Genomic DNA, 21636 nt, shown 5'->3' on the forward strand with positions numbered 1-21636 from the left:
TTTTCCCAAGAAGCCAAATGTGAATCTATTGGGGTCTGGCGGTAGTTTATTTCTTAGCAGAGGTTTCTCAAGCTGTGTGACGAAGGAGGGGCATCGCGGGGCAGAATCTGGAGATTTTTATTGAAGAAATTGTTTTGCAGGCTACGGTTGTTCCCCGCAGGATCCAACTCCGCCCTTGCTTGGCGACACATGTTTCTAGAAGGACATGTTAATTAACTGACAGATCAGTAAGCTTATTCGTTGGACTGAGTGGACTTTTGCCGGATGATTCAGACCTGCTTTTAGTTACTCATATCGACTCATCGGATATGACTAACCACGGTTGCAGGCATTCCCACACGAAGCATCCACGCCACAGAGGACTGGACTAACACAATGCGGATTCACAACAGATATCTACACAAGGATATTTGCGCATTGTCGTTTTCTTGTGTTCCATGCAAGATGCTCGGTGGCCCAGTACCCATCAAAGCTCTAGCGTTACATGGTCCCTGCCAATTAAGGGACGCATTGCGCACACGAGGTTGAGAGGAACAGAAGGGGCTGCAAGGTCGATCGACGAGCTAGAGAGAGCACGGACTATCCAGAGCTCTCGTTGATAATCTCCTCTGTCTCTGGCATCATCATTTTGATGAACTTGGCCTCTCCTCTTCCTCCTTGGCCTCATTTGGCTGATGAACCATGGACGGGAGGTATCCTAGAACCGTGTCGAGCCAATCACCAGGTCTCGAACCAAGGCAAGCAGCCCAAAGACCCCATCGAACGACCTGGGTCTCGGCGTCGCCTTTGGCCTCGGTCAACGAAAATGGTCGGCAACCTTCTCGAACGGTCGAACCATCTGATTCATGTCCTGGTTGACGCCTCTACCGTCGCCGGCACGAGATTGCCGAGAGCCCACTCAGGCTGCTAGCCTCCCATTAATCCCTACCCGTTCCTCGCCGTTCCCACCGCGAGAAAGAGGTCATTCGCTAAAATTGGTACCAACCTTTGTCTGGGCATGTCTGAATCCAGCCAAGTACCCTCGTCGACATCGATATTTTCCATCCACGAGACCACTCTTGCAACAAACCCATTCACACGGCGCATTTTCGTCACTGTTCCTCTTCTTTTTCTTTTCGTGCCCCCCTTCTGAGTGATATATCACTTTTGCCTTTTGCCTTTTGCCTTTCACTGTTCTTCAAGTCTTGCTTCTAGCGTCACGTCTCCTTCTTCTATTCTTGTTCTTTTTGCCACCAACTCCCCAATATCGCAACTGGTCGCGTGCTCCTCATGCAAGCACCCTAACATTTTGGCCCTACCAGCAGCGTCAACACGATGAAGTTTGCTCACGACTTTAAGGAGATCCTGCGGACTCAGGGTATGTTTCACCATCTCGCTTAGCTCTTTGACAGTAGCTAGTTCTCAGCTCTTTGTCTGCTTTTCCAGCGCACAACTCCAGCGATATTCACCCACTTGTGCGACAGCTCCAAACTGACTGATCTGATGCAGATTTTCCACCTCATTGGGTCGACAATGCCATCCCCTACAGCCAGCTCAAGAAATGTCTCAAAAAGGTCGCGCGAGAACTGCACGAACTGGGTCTTGATCCAGAGACATTGCGCGAACTTCTCAAGCCCGACACAGCATCTCCCGTGGCCCTGAAGTATAAGCTCAACGGTAGGCCTATTCCCGCAACCTTATGCATTTCGTGCCTCCAGCAGGTGCAACGGTTATGCATCGGAAACTGATTGCGCATAGGTGGCTCCGACTCTCATCTCCGACCCAAGCTCACCGTCCAGCTCCATCTTCAAGATGGCGTGCCAGTCGATGCCTCGCTAGCACCCAACTCGCGGGAGTTCCTCAACAAGATCGCCGCAAATCTCCCCAAGGGCGCTCGGCCACCCGCCGAATCAGAGACGAAATCCGACACTGAGTCCGTGACGAGCCTACCCAAGTCCGAAAACTCTGATACCCTGGTTGAGGCCAGCCCTCCGTCTGTTGCAGAGACTGTCGACAAGCTCGCCGACGACACAGCTGAGAGACTTGCCATCTCCCCCGCCGACAAACCTGTCGATGAGACCGCCGAGAAGCCTACCACCAAGAACGCTGTGGAATCCTCTGCTGAACCTACGACCGAAATCTCGAGCGGCGCACAGGTCCAAGCTCCGGCATCGGACTCAACCACTCCCCCGACCGAGAAGGATGATGGAACCTACGAAATCATTGAAGTCCCTCTTGTTTTCGATGCCGAGTTTTTTGATATGCTGCAAAGCGATGTGACCAATCTCGACGCCCTACAAGCTGAGGAAGAGAAGAATATGACCTCCGAGATCGTCGCCCTCGGCAAGGAAGTTGAGCAAGTCGCAAAGCCCAAACGGTTCTCCAAGACTGACCTCGCACGATGGCGGCAAATCTTCGAGCTCTACCTAGATGCAGAGATCTTCTTCGCCACCCACGAGCAGGATCACGGTTCCCGAACCAGCCAGGTGGCCCTGAAGCAGCTGCAGTGGTTCCAGAATCAAGTTGAAAAGGAGGGGATTGCCAAAGGGTTCAAACTCGCAGAGAGTCAAGCGGCCTATACACGTTTCATCAACCTGAACGCTTCTCTCCTCAAGAATTTGCAATTCCAGGAGCTCAACAAGACTGCCGTGGCCAAGATTCTCAAGAGTGAGTTGGGCCCTCTCCCTCTAATACCATACACAATACTGACCTTGTTTCAGAGTTTGATAAACGTACGGCTCTGGGCGTATCGAGGAAGTTCCCTACTGTAGTACACTCCGACAAGCTTCTGGCAGGCAGCATTTCCAAGGATGTCTGCGCAAAGATGTCTCAAGAGCTCGTCTCTGTGGTCCCTCAGTTGAACGACTACCTCTGTCCGGTGTGCTTTTCGGTAGCATACATGCCTATCCGCCTTGATTGCCAACACGTTTTTTGCATTCGCTGCATCATAAAGATCCAGCGTCGAAAGGAAAGGCACTGCCCACTGTGCAGAGCCGATGTCGTTCTGAAGGCCTCCGCTGACCACCTTGACTTCGAGCTTCAAAAGTATATGAAGAAGTACTTCGCCAAGGAAGTCAAGGAGAAGCAGCGAGCCAACGAAATTGAGCGTGGAATCGAGGACTACGGACCTGGTTACGTTCACCAGGAATGCACCATAATGTGAGGTGCCAGGGGTGTGGCACGACTCATCCCATGACACTGTGATTGGCACCTTTCATGATAGCGTTTAGCGGTTGGAATTAATTCGATTGACAAAGGTCAAACTAATCACGGTAGCACAATAAATAAACGTAAGTCATTGATCTTTTTGCTTTTTATCCCAATCTCCCAGCTGCCAACATCAGACTGACATGACTAGATCCCGGCATAGACAACTCAGATTGTATGACAATCCATAATTGGGTAATTTGGGTAATATAGACAGGATGAGTCATGGGAGGAGAGCAGGACTATCATCCACAACAGTCTCGTTTCATCATGAGCTCGACACTGGGACAGCCTCAGCCGCTTTCAGGGCACCCAGGAAAATATTCTCAAGTTCTGCCGTCTCCTCTAGACCGACGCTGACGCGGACAAGATCGGGATCAACACCAAACTGCGCAGCCCAGTCCAGCTCTTGGTAATGAGCGAGCAGCGCGTATGGCGAGCACAGCGTAAAGTTGGTTCCCAAGCTGGGTCCCTTGGCAAGGGGCAGGGCGTCAAAGAAGGCCTGGGCCTGGGCCTTGTGGTGGAATACGATGGAGAGCAAACCGCCGTAACCCCCGTTGGGAAGGCGGACGGCCTCGTAGTGAGGCTTCGAGTCGTTATACTTGGGGTAATAGATGCTCTTTACGACGGGATGCGTTCGTAGCACCTCGCAGATAGCTTCTGAATTGGCATTGGTACGCTCTACGCGCGATTCGAAGTCTCGGCTGTTCCTCTCCATGAAGATGACGTCCTCGGGCCAGTATGTGTCCTCGTAGTCCTGCTCCATGGCCGTCTTGAGGGCACGGTAGTACTTGCTCTCCGGGTTGAGGATGGCACTTCCACCCATGACGTTGGAGTCTCCAGAAAAGATCTTTGTAAGACTGCTGACGACGATATCGGCGACGGGCAAGACGTTGATATTTGCAAACGTGCCTATCGTCTCGTCGATCACCACGGCAAAGTCGTACTCGTCGGCGAGCTTCCGGATTCGCGCAAGGTCCGGACATGTAAGGAGGGGGTTTCCAGGGAACTCGCAGAAGAGGCCGAGGAAGCGCTCTCCATTCTTCAACCTGCTCTCGAGGTCGTCTAGGTCTGCAGCAGAAGCATGTCCGTAAAAGAGACAGCCAGGGCCGAACTTTTCCAAGATCTTGAGGGTGTCGACGTAGGGGAAGCCAAAGTTGATGCTCTTGGCCGGCTCTCTCGCCTTGAGCAGGGCGCGGTGGGCGTTGAAGATGGCGTTCATGCCGGCGGGGTATAAGTAGACATCGGCCTCCTCGAGGGTCTTGATGCCGCGGGTGTTGTCCGTCATGGCAGGCAGGGGGCCGTTGTGGAGGTCAACGTCGTGCGCCATGGCACCGGCGATGCGCCTGCGGATGGCCGACTTGGCGCGCTCAACCATGGAGAGTTCGAGGTTCCTGCCGAAGCGCTCCTCGAGGAAGCGTGAGCTCTCCAGAGACTCGACGGGAGCTGGAGGAGAGGGCGGCTTGGGGATATGCGACACGACACCGTCGACAGAGCCGGGGCGCTGATAGCGCTTGGGGCCGCGGAAAGGCCTGCTAGCAGTCTCAGGAGGAGTCTGCACAGCCGCAACTGGGACCAAGAATTCATCCTGGAAAAGCCTGTGACAAAACTCGGCACGTCTGCTAGAGGTACCATCACCAGTGTGCTGCCAGTACTGCTTGGCAATGGGAAACGCCTCCTGAGGGTAGAGGACGGCTGAGATGGTGGAAGACAGCTTCTTCAGCTGAGGAGAAAGCTCCTTGGATCTGTCCAGAGTAAAGTCAATGGTATCAACCTGGCGCGCGATCTCAGGAGAGGCACGTTGACGGATGAACTCGAGACAGCGCTTCGCCACTCTAGGCGTGGGGAAGAGCATGGCCTGCTGACCAGGTCGCCCATGGCGAGCGACGATGTCCTTTGCAAAGGCTTGAATACCCCGGTGGACGAAGAAGCTATATTGAACAATGGTGTAAGTCAATGGTCAGAGGTCGACTTGAGGTGAGTCAGGAGATTGGCTCACCGAGGGTAGCCTGTTGTCATGCGGCCAACAACCCATTCTTCACCTTCCTCATATCCGACGTTGGCTTTCCAAGTAGGTAGAGAGACGCTGACGGCCTACACGTATCAGGTCAGCCCATCTATAATGAAATATGCACGTTGAGCACGTCTTGCTGAACTCACATGCGCCGTGTCGGGAGGAATAGACTCGCCGAGTTCAATCACAGGCATGGCGAAGAATTTTTACACAAAAAGTCGTCCAAGATCTGAAATATCGATATATCTCACTCGAGACTTGTGCTTTAGAAAGTGTTACACTGGACGTTGGGACAGAGTGTGAGTTGAATGCGGCGAATCGACTTTTTTTTGCTTCTCACGATTTGAGGCGGCGCCGTTGTGGTAGGGATGTGAAAAAAGTGGCCGAGAATCGGAGTGTGTGAGTCTTGCAGTAGTATCGAGGTAGTAGTGACAAAAGCGGCTACGGCAAAAGGCTTGTTTGTGGGCGAGCCATCCACTTTAGCTTCGAGGCGGGACAAGCGCTCTTGTAGAGAAGCGGAGGTGCCTTGGTTTAGTAATTCTGGCCCTGCTCGTCTCTTTTGCCTCTCTGCTCCCTGATGCTCTCCCCATTCATCGAGGGATTTAACCGTGGGAAAAATCCGCTTCATCGGTGACCAATTTGTGGAGGAGGGGTGGGATCTCCTTGGGTACGTGGACTTATGAGATGCTATCGACTAATTAGCATGTACTATGCGACGCCGTCCACATTGACCCCCACATCCAACACCAGCGATGTTGGATCAGGGCAGTGTCGAGTGTCACGGAGTGGGTTGCATCTTGCAGACGATGCAGGACAGGACAGGCATGCGAAACTTGATAGGGGGACGGTTGCTGACACGGCAATAGGCCGCCGGACTGGCACTCTGTGCGTGTCTCTTCTGTATATCATCATGCTGCTGATGCTGCTGCTGAGCGTGGTGTCTCTGACATGTAAGTTATCTGCTGATCTGATAGATCTCTCTCTCTCTTGAGCGTGTGCGTGCGTCTTTGTTGTATCCAGTCTTCTCAAAGCTGCAGCTCCTCGTTCAAATCATCCTGGTCTAGAAACGACAGAATAGCCAACCACATATCCTCCCTTCATCTAACCAACAAATGGAATGCTGCAATGAATGCCATGGCGCCGTAGATGATGATCAACTTCCCAAACGCCTCCCAGAAAACTCAAGAAAAAATTGCGTTAGAGATGGAATCCAAGCCTCCTTCGTTGCGAAAGCCATTACAATTCTCATGCCGGTATCATAACCAAAATGTTATCAGTCTCGACTCATCTCGTGCTGTTGAACCAACCTCGTCCCATGTCAGTCATGGTTCACACTCTATCCATCTTTCAAACTCATAATATCTGTCGTCTAACCATTTCTCATGTCTAATGCTCGTCATCGTCAATCTTCCGTTTATCGTACTTTGCGGCGTCGGCTCATCTTGCTTCCGATGCAGCTGATGCTGTCACTCGGAGCAACGCTGACAACGTCATCTTCCCATGCTGCATGACTGCTGCCCACGCCGCTCATGGGGAGAGCAATGTCCTTGGCGGACATGTAGCTCTGGGCCTTGCTTGAATAGCCCGTATTAGGGTATTCGCGCCCGGTGGCCATCCGGGGCACACCGTATTTGCTGGCAGCCCGACTCCTCGGCATGATATCTGGGATCTCAGGGATCTCAGGGATCTCGGGGACCTCGGGGACCTCAGGAACTTCAGGAACTTCGTAAACCTTGTGAGCTCGTGGTGCCTCATCAGCGAGAGGATATCGTGAGTGTTCATGAATAATACGGCCTCGTGGTACTTGGTAAGGGTCGGGAGCTCTAGTGGTCGTGTAGTCGGGAGCTCGTGGCATGGGCCGATCAAAAGGTCGTGGCACTTCAGGCGCCTCAGGCACTTCGGGTGCCTCAGGAATCTCCGTCTCGACCTCGGGTCGATGACCTCGTCGAGGCGCTCGTGAGGATGGACGTGACCGGGCGGAGACATAGCTGCGCTCGTCGTCATACGTCGCTCGACGGGAGCGTGAGTGCGACGACTTGGGCACGCCGCTGTGACGAGACCCCGCATGGCTGCGGTGATCATCAGCCAGCACGACCGACTTGCGGCTGGTAGGCGCTTCGCTGCGGCTGCGGACGCTCCGCGCCTTTTCTGTCACAGGGGGTCTCGAGGACCGACGAGTTCGTGTCTCAAAACCATCGTCGGGGGGAGGCCGTGATGAACGTCGGCTTCGAGTGTCAAAACCATCGTCGGGGGGAGGTCGTGACGCACGTCGACTCCGTCTATCAAATCCATCGTCATGGGGAGCTCTGGATGAACGACGAGTGCGACTCTCATAAACCTCGTCAACCTCTTCAACTGAGGGACGCCTCGATGGGTGTCGGCTGCGCGTCTCGTATTCCTCCTCATCTGGAGCCCGGCTTGGGGACCGGGCCCGAGAATGAGCAACGCTCCTGGCGGTGCTCTTTGCGGTAGTGCTCTTCGCAGCAGTGCTCTTTGCGGCGATACTCCTGGCGGTACTCTTGGCGGTACTCTTGGCGGTACTCTTGGCGGTACTCTTGGCGGTACTTTTGGCGACACTTCGGGCTCTGCTCCTGCTCCTGGCGCGGGAAGGCTCGGCCCAGGGGTTTTCTTCATGAGGATATTCTGTCAGATACTGCACAGGAGGGGGCCGCTCGTCTTCAGACTCCTCGCTGCTCTCGTCTTCGATGTAACCAAGCCTCCTTGGTGGATAATCATCCGGATGAGACATCTTTCGGGGTGCATAGTCCTCTTTATACATGGGTTGCCGGAAAGGGTATCCGTCTGGGTATGGCATGCCCTCGTAAGCGCTGGCTGCCCGGGATGGGAGGGCCTTTTGAGGGTACTCGCCGCCACGAAGAGACGTCCTTGGAGGATAATCGCCGTATACCGTTCGGCGTTCTTCCTGATGCATTTTGTGAACTGATGGTGCCTTTTCGGGAAAGGTAGAACGGCGTGGTAGATTGGGAGGCTCGAAATCCTGTCGGGGTTTGCGTTCTCGTTCCTTGGCCGCGTTGCTCACAAAGCCGTAAGTAAGGGCTGCACCTGCAGCCACGCCCAGGAGGGCACCGACAACAGTAGTGGTGCTAAGGCCGTTGTTGTTGGAGCTCTGACGAGGGGAAACCGACACAGGATCCGTCTCGTCTCGGTCAGCAGCTCGTTGAGTCATCTCGGCAGCGGTAACAGTGTTAGGGCCGTGTTTGGAGGGTGACTGGCGAGGCTGAAAGGGCGATTGATTGTTAGAGATAGAAGATGAGGAAGAACGGGCCTCCGTGATGGCATGGGAATGGGACTTGGAGCGAGTTCGAGTATAGGTACTTTTCGAATGAGTATAGGTGCTTTGCGAATGAGTGTAATGTGTGGATCCGTTGTAGGTCCATTCGAGAACACGGCCAAAGTGGTCGCGAGGGGACATGGGTTGCATGTAGACGACCTGGATGGTGTTGCCGTCAAGGTCGCGAACAGTTGCTCGCGTTGGGGTCTCACCGCCGTCGAGGCCCAAGCGAGGCTTCAGGCTGTGACCGCCGGGATAGGCTCGGTCATCATTGTTTTCGATGTACAGCCACGGTTCTGCGGTGAGAGCAGCGTCGTGGAATTCGACTACTGCAGCCGGGGATGGGGCGGCGAGGACCAATGTCGAGAGCTTGACAGGCTCAAAAGGATGGGTAACCTCGCGGATCTGCAGCACTGGCTGGCCGCCCTGTTGTTCGTCACCACGTCCGTCGGTTAGGGCTTTGCGTTGTTTGCTCCCAGACTTGACATTTCCACCCGGGATTCCGTAGGTGATGGTTCCAATCGACGAAGTCTGTTCGCGGTCGGCGGCCAGGAAGCGAAGACCAAGGGTTGCGAGGATGGCCGAGTAGAAGGACGACGACGATGCCAGGTGCGACACCTCAACAAAAGGTAGTGTCATGATCTCTTATAGAGTCCGAAAAACAGCCAGGACTCGATCGGTTGCCTGCTTTCAGGTATCCGCTCGGGTGCCTTGGCCGGATTGAATTTGATGGAACCTTGAAAGGCTTGAAAGTCGAAGGGAAAAAATGATGGACTGCTCCTGCTTGACTGGCTGAACAGGGAGGGGGGCCTGGTGGGGAGACGGAATATCGGTCAAGGCAGGGCTGAAGGAGGATGAGTAACAAACAACAAAAGAGAAGAAACCGAGGACCGGAGAGTCGGAAAAAAAAAGGCAGATTAGAAAACTGGCAAAGTACAAGGGAATATCCGTAATAAGAATGAGGCAAAGAGGTGCTAAGTAGACCGGAGAGTCAGGAGAAGAAAGTGGTCGGGCGAAGTGGCGGAGTAGGCGAGAGAAGGCGGTCGAGAATGAGAGGGTAGGGATTGAGAGGCGAGATGCAAGAATCAAGCTGTCCCCAATCGGTGCCCCGAGGTGAATGACTTGGCAACTGACGCTATAGGCCGTGAAGGGAACCAAAAATAAGGATGGATCCGTAATTCGGAGCTTGCCTTGGGCAGATGCTGAGCTGTCCGTCGTTCGCTTGCTTGTCGGGCAATTGTTATGACTCCTTTGACACCCAACCTGACTGAGATTGGATTGATCAAGGGTGCAAGACGCTGAAAAGGGAGACGAGGGTCCGCAGTATCGATCAACCAGTCCCCGAGTTTGTCCAGAAATTCCTGTCGTCCCGGGTGTATATGTAGGGGAGAAGTGCAAAGGGCCTTATGTGCCTGGTGTATGCGCCAGGTTACGGACGATTGTATGTTAGATGCCCTAGTTTAGGTAGGTCCAGATGTTAGGATGGATATGCCTGGGTATCCAGTCCGAGCGAGGGTTCGTCTCTGTGTTAGGTAGTTTGTGAGTGACGAGGATTGAATGTTTGTCGCTGCGAGATGATAGGAGCAATTGACGGAGCAATTGCTCAGGGGAGCTGTGGACTAGAGACTCTAGAGACTCTGTGAAGAGGAGAGAAGAGTCGGGGGGAGACGGGAGAGGGAGAAAGGTTGGGGGAAGAGTGAGAGAAGAACCGAGAGACAGAGGGTGTCGTGAGGGCGGGACCCATGGCGGGCTACGTGCTGTTGGCCACTCCCACTGATCACTGAGCTGCTGCTGATGTACCCAGCTAATGCTAGGTCGCTGTAACTGCCGCTGCCAGACGGTGTTGGAGCTGGAGCTGATGCGATCCAATGCGTGCGTGTCTCAGCCAGCCTTCCCGCCGCGTCTCATAACATCCCCATTCTGCATCTCTTGTGACTGTGGCTCTGTGACTCGTTGACATCTGACCCTCTCGCGCTCTACCGAATCCATCCATAGAGGGGCCAGAAAGAGGTGCCCCCTGGCGTGAGCATGGGCCTTGCATCACATCGCATCACATCACGCTGGAGGGGAGGTACCTGGAGACGAGTGCGTGGCTAGCCCCGAGCAAGAACCAGGAAATAGGGCATTGTGCACTGCAAGCACGCACCGAAACCCTCTGGAATTGTGCACTTGTGCAATCCTGACTGGTACCTGAGGGCCTTGGGCTCAGTGTGGGTGGGTATGTACCTTGAGTTAACAGCCCGCTCGCTAGCCCCGCGCCATCCGGCAGCACCCGCCCATGATCACCCCTGAACCCTTCAAGTTTTGTATCCTGGCAAGCATTTGCTTCCCTGTTTGCTCCTCGAGTTGCTTCCTGTTTGCTCTCTTCAAGGTCAAAGAAGCAGAGGACTGTGTATCAATCACGATACACTGCGAAAATAGATGAAATCTCATGTACAGCGCCCAGGAGCGACTTGTCCCGACTCGGTACCTGCAGCTGGAGGGGGCATCGTGCCATTAGAGGGTGGTTGGGTGGGCGGCGAAAGGCATTGGACCAGACGATGGGATGGATGGATGGACAGACGAATTCGGATGATCCAGAGCTCCAAAACCCTCCAACCTGCCATGGCCTGGAATTCCCTCACATCTGATAAAACCGCCTCCGCGATACAACTCTGCCTTGTCTCTTCTCGTGATCATGCAGCCAGACTACTCCAGAGTCATGGCTCTGATACCGTTCCCCCCTCATACCCCTCTTTCTGCCCCTCCTTTTGCTCACATTCCGATCATGACGAGGAGGACCGCATGCCCGCGGCCGGATCAAGCCAGCACTAACCACCTCCCTACCTAATGTCCAGCCCTGATGCATTGGGGGGATATGATATGCTACACGCAGTACGTACTCGACAGCACAAGATGGTGTACTATGTACGATCATCGGAGAATAGCTCGTGCGAACTGATCCAATGACTCTCGGTCGTTGATGCGTGACCACGTCAAGCACAACGGCTGGACTCACGGCCGCCCGGCTCGCTCCACCGGGCATCCACCGGGGCCTCCACCCCCGGCCTGCACCGGCCAACCCCGGGCCCTCGGCTACCTTATCAACCCTCACATTGGATAGGATAAGGCCTCTCTGCGCTTGGCCTGGCCCATTAGAGTGGCTTTCTCGACAAGAGGACAAGAGCCACCTCAGGGAATGCCATCGCGCAACAGACACGACGCGTCTAGGGTCTTTGGGCCTGCCGGCCACATCGTAAAATCCAGACCAGACATGGCCGCCTCACCAGCCTCCTCTGGTCGCTTCACTGACTAGCCCCTTCTTCTCTTCATCGAATGAGGGTCGGATTCTCTGTCCTTCACACCTCACGCTCGCGTGGGGGTATTTTATTCGATGACCATCCCGTAGGAGCTGGATATGCGAACCTCGCGAGGCCCAGTAAGCGTCGAATCCCAAGATCCACCATCGACAGACTGGGCGAGAGAGCCCAAGGCCCTAAGCAAGCCTGTCGTGGCAGGAGTATTACGATTTTTCTTTCTTCTTTTGGCTACAAACAAGGCAGACCAGACCTCGGCATCGTCAGTATCACGGCATAACCCTTGAGCTCGAAGCCCTGTATCCATGTCTCATGCGTCCATCACTTCATCCCCTCCCACACTCTCACCCCAAAGGTCGGCGCGCCCACGCGACCATTGTGCGGGGCGACTTGGTGCTACACCGGCCGTTTTGGGCCAGCCGCGTATTCGCGGCTGGAGCGGACTTCACTTGGCTGGCCTCATACCTCGACGTTGGTTCATAATATGATATGCGTTTGTGTAACATGGAAGTGTGCACTTCATTACTACTTGAGTAGTACCTTCAGATGGTATATTGCCTCCTCCATCAGATGACTTTTGCCCTTCAACTGTCTTGCATCTTGTCTGCCCTTCCGTCACGGGCTCGCGGAGTACGCATCAGCCATGATTGTAAATCAAGCCGAATCATGAATGCGCCTCACGTGTTAAACCACCGCCATCCGCCATAACCCCAGCTCTCAACGCAAGCCCGTCCCCGCATCTGAAAGCCAAGATAGGCGATGTAGACTTCCAGGTGCTTCGTCCATTGAAATGCTGTGTGGTTAGATCGTGCAAGTACCCAGGTCTAGCAGCTCAGATCTTCATCCAGACAAAACAAGCATCATGCAAAAGGGGAGGAAAAAACAGGGCAGACATGCAAAGAAACAGTGCAAAAAGGACAAGAGGAAGGAATGGGCCAGGTTGAAATGACCCATCAAGACGACATTCACGTCTTGGACCCGTTGTTGAACGCCCCATGTTTTGGTTGCAAAAACAAGCGACAGCGAACACCCCAGGCATTCCAAGTCAGCGCCCTGCCGTCCCGCCCCAACGACGATGTTGTATCGCCGCAGGGCGAGCCGACATTTGGCGTCTATCGCAGCATCCGGCCCCCAGGCCGCCTCATTCGCAACTCGTTCTTACATGATGTCCCAGACATCCTCAGCCGCGTGGCAGAACTTGCTGCAGGCTACACTGGCGGACAGAGAGTAGTTGCTGATGGAGATCTTCTCGTCCACGAGCGAGTCGGCAAAGTTGTCCTCACCCTTGGCCATGGCACCCACAAATACGCAGATGCTCTCCTTGGGGCCAACACTCTCGACATACTCACGGACTCGCACAAGCTCCGAGTCGAAGCTCAGCGTCACCTTGCGGCAGTTGGGGGGAAGGTGGTCGGTGATTGGGTTCTGGATCACACGCAGCAGCTTCTCGTTGGAGTTGGTGGAGCGGATGGACAGCCGGTGAAGAAGCTGCACCATGAGACCAGCGAATCGCTTGAAGGTTCGGGGGATACGGACTGAGGGCGAAACCTCAATCAGCACGCCCTTGGCAGTGTGGATGTAGATCTGGAGCTTTCCAGCCTTGTTGATGGGCGAGTCGAGCAGGGTCAGCAAACACTAAGAAAAGGTCAGCATGTTGAATGCCGACTCAGGGAGCCAGAGTTGAAACCTGGTGGGTGATATCGGGTCGGGCATCACTGATATCCCGATTCATCTTGCGCATGACACCGATGTGCTCGTCGCTGTTGAGCAACGAGTACTTGTCCTCGCGGTGCATGCCATTGCGGCCGGTGCCGCCGTGCGACGCCTTGTACGTCTCTAGACTGGCATTGGACAGGACGACGATGAGACGCTGGGAGTCTTTGTCGGTGGGCGGGATAGGCGTGTTCTGTTCCGCGACCAGTTGGGGGAGTGCAGGAGGAGGAAGAGATTGGGTTCCTGATGGGAACATGTTAGCAGTGGCCTTTGAACCCAGCGGTGTGTTGAGCACTTACTAGGCCGCTTCACTCCAGTTCGACGCTCGGGAGAAGACATGTTGGTTGAGAGGTATGAAGGTGAATTGGGAGGTAAGATGGATAATGGTTTGCCCGATGATGACTCAAGAAGTGTTAGTGGGAGTGACTGAGACAAGACGACGAGGTGGCGAGGTAGAGCAAATATATAGTTGGAGTAAATGTGGAAGAGAGGAAAGAAGAGAGGGAGGAGGCGGGAGAGTACCTATGAATCGATTTTGTTGAACCCTTGACAAAATCTTACCTGCTAAGAGGAAGACGGACCCCACACTAATTGAGCCTAGAGTTCGTTCTCCAAGCCTCCGGATCGCCGGCTGTCGGCGGTTCACTCTCCGAATGGTGGGGGGCACGTGCCTCAAGTCTGACTATGGGCTTAGAAGATGAGAGGAATAACGAATTGAGAGTCTTGGAATGCTCGATTTGTTGTAATTATGGAAATGTCGTTTAGGAAGTCTGACTGAGAAGAGCCAGAGTTAAAATTGTGTGTGCGGTCGCAATATCCTTGGGACAATTCGCTCCCTTGTTCCTAGCACGTGTGAACTGCTGAGGTCTCGTGAGAGCCTCGTCCAATCACATCTGCGCCCTCGGCTTTGCGCTTTTGGGTTACATAAGCGCTATCATCCGCACAGCCTCGAAGCTTATTGGCTGCCAAATTTTAGAACAGCCTTCCATTCCTGGTGCGAGCTATCAAAACGACATCTCGCTCTGGAGACCAGCAATTGAGGGATTCGGCTACGCCTCTGGCCCTCGAAAGGATTGACTCGACATTTATTCGATATACGAGTCCCTCAAGCCATGTCTTCTCAAGTCGCCAAGGCCGCGCGCCGCGTGACGCACGAGCTTCACGGCGTCGTCGTTTCGGCTGGTCTCATGGAAAAGACTGTCAAGGTCCGAGTTGGAGGTCAGAAGTGGAACAAGATTGTCAACAAGGTGAGCTTTCCTGGTTACTATTCATAGCCTCTGTGCGTCTGAGTGATGTTTTGCTGACTATCTTCCTTAGTGGTTTGCCGACCCCAAGCACTACCTCGTCCACGACCCCAACTCCTCTCTCCGAACCGGCGATGTTGTCGCTATTGTCCCCGGCTGGCCGACTTCCCAACATAAGCGCCACGTCATCAAGCACATTATTGCTCCCTACGGTACCCCCATTGAGGAGCGCCCACCCGTGCCAAGTTTGGAGGAAAGGATAGCAGAGCGTGAAGCCAAGAAGGCCGCCAAGGACGAGCGGAGGGCAGCCAGGAGACAAGCCGAGGAGGATACGCGACAAGAGGAGAAGAGATTGGAACTTGAGAAGAAGGAGGTGAAGCGTAAGGCTTGGGAGGAAGCCCAGCAACAACGCAAACCCCAGACTTCAGCGAGCGATGTCGACTAAACGGCCGAAATGTTGATGTTGCGAGTTACGTCGGGATATCGGAACTCGGCCTGATGAGAGAAATGTATAACTCAGGCATGGCTGCGGGTATGAGATCAGAGCCAGGATGGGAGTAGCGGGCGAAAAATCACGCCCTGTACGATAAATGACATTGGATGAGGAGTGGTCATGCGACGGAGAGCCGTTGCTAAAACAAGTGTACCATATAAAATGACATAGTAGACATTCAGCCTGATCAGAACACTAACGCCCATATCCTTCGGCCGTGACGTGCGCATCGTGGAATCCAACGTTGCCCGCGACTGCGCCATTCCCATGCGAGCGTGGTCTACCCACACGTCTAAGATACATGTTGTATACAAGGCCGGAAAGCAGTTCAACCACCCCGTTCTCCAAACTCTCTTGCCCAATCTTCATACTCTTTTAATCCAGCCTTACTAACGCTGGGACGGATTGTCGATAAACTCGCCTCAAAATCGATCAGCTGTATTGGCCGAATCTCATCCATCGTCATGTGCAACAAGGCCTCTCCCAGAGATCGTAGAGGTCCCATGGCTGCATCCTTGGCTAGTGCGGTGATGTCTGAACCTGAGAAGCCTGGAAGTCACTGAGTATTAGCTAGCGTCCAACTGTGTCGAGAAACTTCTACTCACCATCTGTTAGGTCTACTAGTTTGAGGATATCCTCATTCGACAAGTCATGTTTTTGTTCGCCCAAGAGCGTTCGGAGTTGCGTCTCCCGAGTTGTTGGCTCGGGAAGGGGGATGTACTGGCGTCTAACAAATCGTCTTCGAGCTGCTTCATCAATAGCCCATGGTAGGTTGGTTGCAGCCAGCACCAAAACCCGGTTGGCATCCCCCTTTTCCTTTTCTTTGTCACTAGTTTCTCTACCCGCAGCTGCTCGCTGTAGGTCGCTCCACTGGATGAGAAACTCGGTCTTGATTCTCGTAGTGGCCTCATGCTCTCCGGATCCTGTTCGCTGAGATAAGAGCGAGTCAATCTCGTCGACGAAGATGATGCTGGGCGCCAAGGTCCGAGCGAGCCCGAAGAGAGCTCGTACAAGCTTTTCAGACTCTCCCAGATATTTGCTCGTCAAACTGCTAGCAGAAATCGAGAAGAATGTCGACTTGGACTCAGTCGCAACAGCTCTGGCAAGCATCGTCTTTCCAGTTCCTGGTGGCCCGAATAGCAACATGCCCCTTGCCGGTTCTCGAAGCCCCATGAAAAGATCTGGTCTCAAGAACGGGTATACAACTGTCTCGCGAAGAGCGTTTTTCGCTATCTCCAGACCGGCCACATCGCTCCAATGGACTTCATCTCCCTGCACAACGATGTCGTTAAGGATTTGTTTGGCTGCGTCCTCGTCAACGCCAGGAGGCAGATTCTTCAAAATCTTTGCCTTCTTCTTTTTCCACTCCGTCATCTCGTCGGAGCTTTTCCCAGATTGAGCCCCATCTGAGGAGCCTTCTTGGGTATCCGTCTCAGTGGCTGTCTCTTTTGCCTTTGCTCGTCTTGACCTTGAGACGGATCGACCTGTGTCATCCGCCGACGCGCTCGACGTCGAGACATGCCGCGTTTTCCGCTCACGTCGTCGTGATCGTTCCCTTTTCTCTGGGTTTGGTTTTGGCGGTTTCAAAGCCCTCCCGGATCTCTTCGGTGCTGGACTTCTACTCGGATATGCATCCGAGACACTTCTTCTCTCCGATGTCTCTCCGGAATCGTCAGCGGTTTCAACGCCGTTTGCCACCTCGTGTTTAGACACTTTACGGGGTGATGACGACACCCCGATATTGTCTCGGCTGCTCGTAAATCGTTCGGACCGACTTGTGTAGTTGTCTGGGGAGGGCAGATCCTGATAGGATAGTGAATTGAGAGCGCTTGATGCCGCAGTAACGGACAACATGGATGGACGTGCATAGCAGTACTCGTCAGAATGACGCGTGGAGCTCGAAGACTCCCCATTGAAATCATTCTCCCTGGGTACCACTAGCCTTCTTGAATGACTGTCCCATTGCACTGGGGCTGGCCTGCGAACTTGTTCCAAGGAAGCGCGAGAGCTTGGGCTTGGAGTCGCAGGACCCGCCTCAGGCTGACTGCTCCTTAGAAGTCTGTCCTTGGAACCGAGAGCGCTCCATGCCAAAGTCGCAGCCTTGCTTGGCCCTTCAGCCACAGGCCTTGGGGTTTTGCGAGTTTTGATGGGCCTGTCGCCTGGCCTTCCCGAACGCAGGGTGGTTCTCATGGTATGCTTTTCGGGACTTGGTGATCGCAATGTCTTATTCGGCCTTGGGGGTAGATTCGGGGCGTTGGGCGACGATGATCGTGGCAGCGATGACGAGGATGCGTTTGGGTCGAGATATGCGCTGGGTCCATCCACGATAGCCTGCTCCGATGAAGTGCGTCGGGGTTGCGATGGACGATGTGGAAGTGACGGTCGCGATAGTTCAGAGTATTGTACAGCGGGTATCGTGCCTTGTCCTATGGATCCCCGGCCTCTGTCGTTGTCTGGAAGGCTAGGTCGTTTAATCAACTTGCCACTGGGCGGTGGTGGTGATAGTGTCTCTTCCTGCCGCGACACACGCAGCGCCTCAAGAAGATCGATCCGCTCCTTGCATTGCAGTTCCAACTCTCTCAGGGCGTCCTGCAGCGCCTTCTCGGTATCGGTGCGCACGCTATATGATGGAGGTGCTCGGTTCGCATGATAATCGTAGATCTGGTCGAGGGCACTCCTCCAGTGCCGCATGGCCTCGGCCTCACTTCCCTGAACTCGCCAGCCATTGTTAGAGCAAAGTTAAAAATACCGAAAAGTCAAAAACACCAAACTTTCGGTCGTACCTGGCTTTCATAGTAGACGGCAGTCGAACAACTCAGGTAGCTATCATCGTAGGTTTTCTGCAGCACAGCCAGGGCCTTGTTCCGTAACATGGCTCCGGCGGCAGGGCAATACCATAGTAGCCCAGAGCGTAGCCCTCGTTGCGCTCAGTCCGCCGACTGTTTTTGATGTTTGTCGTTGTCGAAAGCAGGCTCTGGGACAGATGCCGAACGGTGGGTACGTGCTTGACGGAAATCCCGAGCTTTGTCAGCCAAATGAGTTGGGCTGGGGAAATCGCGCTTCGTGATCGGGTCGGGGTGTTTCCAGGGGCTGGGTGTGGTTGAGACTGGCGATCAGGAGCCTTCTCGTGTCCGTGATGGTTGAAACGTGATGGAGTTGGTCGTTGTACTTCGTACATGGCAGAGCAAGTAAGTCGGGCAGGCGGTGACGTAGTCTCGCTCGCACTGCCCACCCCCGTCGCAATCTGTCGTGGCGGGGTACTTATTGCTCGTTGCCAGCCTCGTCCGGAAATGACAAAGTTCTACTAATTCCTGTTCTCGACGTGCCATGTTGAAATGAGACAAAACCATGCTGCAAGTGCTGAAATGTTTCAAAGAATATCACGCATAGAAATTCACCGTTGTTGCTTGCGTGGCAGCCAAATCTGGAAACCTTTATGGAGCCTGGCTCGCCTGCAAGAGATGCAGCTAATCGTCTGAATGCCAGCAGGCGGCTTGACCGTACCATTATTATGGGGGCATTTGTGTAAGAGAGTGATGGAAATCTAGGCCCTTTGGATACACGCCACCCATCTGCTGCCATTTTATGACAATAATACACGTATCTCGGCTGTGGTTCTGGGAAATACGGATCGAAGCCGCCCCTCTTCCTCATCGTCATCCGAATTCGCAGAGTCCTCGTCTTCCTCCAGAATCACTTCTTCAAGCTCCTCGAAGTCGTTACAGAATTGTTCTGCAGCCTCCTCAGTGACTTGTCGAGCCAGTTTCGAGTCCTGAAGGTGCTTCAGGTTCTCCATAGCATCCATGAGCGCGGATGGTAGGAAGTCATCCAGGGTTTGGCTCGCCTGGCCAAGTAGTTTTTCGTCCAGCGGACCAGCATCTTTGTCCTTGTTCTCTTCTAGAAATGAGAAGATCGGGTCAAGGCCGGACCCTTTTCGGAAGAAGTTGTACTGGCTGACGACTAGTTTTTTGGCCTCCTCCTCTGATTTGCCCCGAAGCTGTTGGGTCCTTCGTCGGGTGAACTCGAACGGCTCTAAACATGCTGTTGCAGATGATATGCAGTTGATGAGAAAGATGGCACCTTTTTGATCCTTCATAACCTTGGCCATATTCTCACACCCTGCCATAAAAGGCTCAAAAGCTTCCGCCAACACATTCTCAAACTCGCTCTCGCGATCCTCCGAAGCAGACAGAGAAGAGTCATAGGTCTTGCTGATAGCCTTGAGTTGCTTCAATGAGTCTTGTAGGAAAGCAGGGGGCCCAAGGTCTGAAGGAGCATGCTGAAACTCTCCCTGCAAAGTGGCAATGTGATCCCTAACCAATGCCCGGAACTGGCGAAGAGCCTCCGTCTCAAGACCCTCGACCAGCTCCACCAAGTTGGTATTTGGACCAAGAGTCTTCTGGAATGTGATGCGGTAGAAGTTGACGAGATTCGCGAGCTTGTAGGCTGGGATTGTCTCTTCGTTCGATTGGATCACTTGTTCCATCCGTTGGCGAAGCACACGAGCTGCGCCAGAAATGTCGCGGTCCACCAAATCATTCAACGCCTTCAAAGCGTTGAAGTCGGCCTCAACCTCGTCATCTTCCGCGATAAGGCGCCAAATTTCAGCATCTCGACCGGATTTCAATCCCTTTGCAAGCTCCTCACCCTCGGCGACGAACAATACCTCCAGTGCCTCACGCTCGCTGACCGTTGCTGAATGGATCCAGGCCAGCATGTCACCCACGTACCGCAGAGGGTCATGTGCAGTCATATCGATGGGCTTGACTGAAGGATCCTCAGTCCCTGACGGGGAGCTTCCAGTCAGGGCGACATAGAATGAGTCGGAAAGGATTCGTTCTCGTGCTTCGGAGAAGAAATCCAGGCAGTTCTGGAATAGAGAAGGCCTTTCAGCAAGCACTCTGAGGGCCCGTCGAATTGACGAGTTCATCTGTAGGTTTTCAAGGTTCAGCGTCTTGAACTCTCGTTGTATCCACTTGTAAAGTTTCTGGAAGCCAAGGTTGATGTTCTTTGACGTTTGCTCCATCAACTCCAACCCCAAAGTTTGTTTTTCAAAGCCAAGCAAGATCTCACAGTCTTTGCTAATCTTCTTCGCTTTACCCAATGCTTCAAAGAAACGGTCATCGACCGGTTCGGCTGTCATGGTTAAGGCCGCGATCTCACTCTCAGACATGATGAAATGCTTCCTGAAAGCGCCTAGAAGGTCCTGCTTGACCTCGACCTGTCTCCTTTGCTCGAGAAGTGATGATGCTTCGGAGAGTGCTGGCGTTGTTTGCTCGTGAGCTGCAACAACCTGGCTTTTCATGTCCTCATAGCCGCTGTTTAGCTTGTCGATGGTTGTCTTGATGCGTCGGAGTTGCTATAAGTATGTTAGTATTAATCTTCTTACTTAGAGATGGAATAAACCCACCTCAGCGACACGACCAAACTCGGCGATGACTTCTCCGTTGCTGTCGATAACTTCTTTTTGCAGGTCCAGCCGTACTCGTCGGCGAGTTTCGGCATCATTTTGAATTCCTCGTTGATCAAGAAGAGAGAGAGCATCCCTGAACTCACTATCAGAGTGTGTCGTCGACAAGACACTTGTAACTTTCGATGCAAGAGGAGTTAAACTTTTTGGGGTTGATGGAGTTTGGGGATAACTGTCTGGAGAGACAAGTCCTGCACTAGAGGAGTCCCTCAAAGGAAGGGTCTTTAGAGACCAGGGGCGATCTGAAGACATCTTGCGAGATGTGTTCGGGATCCTTCTAGTCACCTGAGCTGAACGACTGAATGTTCGACAGATGCTACCTCATTTCGGGGCCGCGATTAAGACAAATCAAATGATTTCACTGAAAACAAATCAAAGTGAAGGACAGTGACCCGGATCCGTGAGGGATGAACAAATGAATAGCATGGGCTTCGCATGTAAGAGACATCCTGAGTGCAACGGTGTCGTGAGTGTGAGTGAGGCCTGGAATGGGCAGGCGGTGTGGCGCAAGTTGTGGGGCCTGATCGGTCATTGTCCGGCAGAACCCCGTCACCGCTTTGTAGCGTCATACCTGCGACTGTGATGCCTGGAGGCGTTCGAAGCCCCAATTCATTCATTAGACTGCGTGAGGAGCGGTCGCCTGCTGTTTTGTTTCAAGATCTCACAGTGAACTCTTTGCTAGGTCTGCCCTGAGCCTGCTTTTACAAGATTCTCGGTTTCGTCTGGTGTTCGGTACAGGCATGTGCTCTCGGTCACGCTTATCCGGGTCACCTGGCTCGTGACCATTTGGCTCTCGATAACAACGCTGACGGTTTCCAGGACGAGGAATCTAGCTTTTTACCTTCGAGGCTGCTTCATCTTCGACTCTGTTTATCCAGCACCGCCGGAGTTCTCGACCCTTGATAACTACTTTCTTTCCACCTCCGAT

General features: G+C 53.6%; 7 protein-coding genes across 7 annotated transcripts; 2 read left to right on the forward strand and 5 right to left on the reverse strand.

Moving 5' to 3' along the window:
* Positions 1-1314: 1314 nt before the first annotated feature.
* Positions 1315-3399, forward strand: NCS54_00510200 (Hypothetical protein; the record flags this gene model as incomplete). The annotated part of the gene is made up of 6 exons (XM_053150617.1): positions 1315-1357; positions 1489-1656; positions 1738-2646; positions 2700-3138; positions 3256-3269; positions 3338-3399. The coding sequence occupies 6 exons, from the start codon at positions 1315-1317 to the stop codon at positions 3397-3399; spliced, it is 1635 nt and encodes a 544-aa protein (XP_053006592.1).
* A 55-nt stretch (positions 3400-3454) lies between these two features.
* Positions 3455-5394, reverse strand: NCS54_00510300 (Hypothetical protein; the record flags this gene model as incomplete). Its single annotated transcript, XM_053150618.1, has 3 exons — positions 3455-5117; positions 5186-5280; positions 5347-5394. The coding sequence occupies 3 exons, from the start codon at positions 5392-5394 to the stop codon at positions 3455-3457; spliced, it is 1806 nt and encodes a 601-aa protein (XP_053006593.1).
* Positions 5395-6614: 1220 nt separating this feature from the next.
* On the reverse strand, positions 6615-9131 carry NCS54_00510400 (Hypothetical protein; the record flags this gene model as incomplete). The annotated part of the gene is made up of 1 exon (XM_053150619.1): positions 6615-9131. The coding sequence occupies one exon, from the start codon at positions 9129-9131 to the stop codon at positions 6615-6617; it is 2517 nt and encodes an 838-aa protein (XP_053006594.1).
* A 3815-nt stretch (positions 9132-12946) lies between these two features.
* Positions 12947-13840, reverse strand: NCS54_00510500 (Ribosomal RNA small subunit methyltransferase NEP1; the record flags this gene model as incomplete). Its single annotated transcript, XM_053150620.1, has 3 exons — positions 12947-13423; positions 13476-13744; positions 13801-13840. 3 exons carry the CDS (start codon positions 13838-13840, stop codon positions 12947-12949), a joined length of 786 nt encoding a protein of 261 aa, XP_053006595.1.
* A 773-nt stretch (positions 13841-14613) lies between these two features.
* NCS54_00510600 (Hypothetical protein) lies at positions 14614-15190 on the forward strand (the record flags this gene model as incomplete). The annotated part of the gene is made up of 2 exons (XM_053150621.1): positions 14614-14748; positions 14819-15190. 2 exons carry the CDS (start codon positions 14614-14616, stop codon positions 15188-15190), a joined length of 507 nt encoding a protein of 168 aa, XP_053006596.1.
* Positions 15191-15566: 376 nt separating this feature from the next.
* NCS54_00510700 (AAA domain-containing protein) lies at positions 15567-18111 on the reverse strand (the record flags this gene model as incomplete). Its single annotated transcript, XM_053150622.1, has 3 exons — positions 15567-15787; positions 15844-17947; positions 18022-18111. 3 exons carry the CDS (start codon positions 18109-18111, stop codon positions 15567-15569), a joined length of 2415 nt encoding a protein of 804 aa, XP_053006597.1.
* Positions 18112-18821: 710 nt separating this feature from the next.
* NCS54_00510800 (Conserved oligomeric Golgi complex subunit 6) lies at positions 18822-20960 on the reverse strand (the record flags this gene model as incomplete). The annotated part of the gene is made up of 2 exons (XM_053150623.1): positions 18822-20597; positions 20649-20960. The coding sequence occupies 2 exons, from the start codon at positions 20958-20960 to the stop codon at positions 18822-18824; spliced, it is 2088 nt and encodes a 695-aa protein (XP_053006598.1).
* Positions 20961-21636: the final 676 nt, after the last annotated feature.

The sequence above is a fragment of the Fusarium falciforme genome, chromosome 4 (assembly GCF_026873545.1).
Source record: "Fusarium falciforme chromosome 4, complete sequence".
In the NCBI taxonomy this organism is placed as follows: domain Eukaryota; kingdom Fungi; phylum Ascomycota; class Sordariomycetes; order Hypocreales; family Nectriaceae; genus Fusarium; species Fusarium falciforme.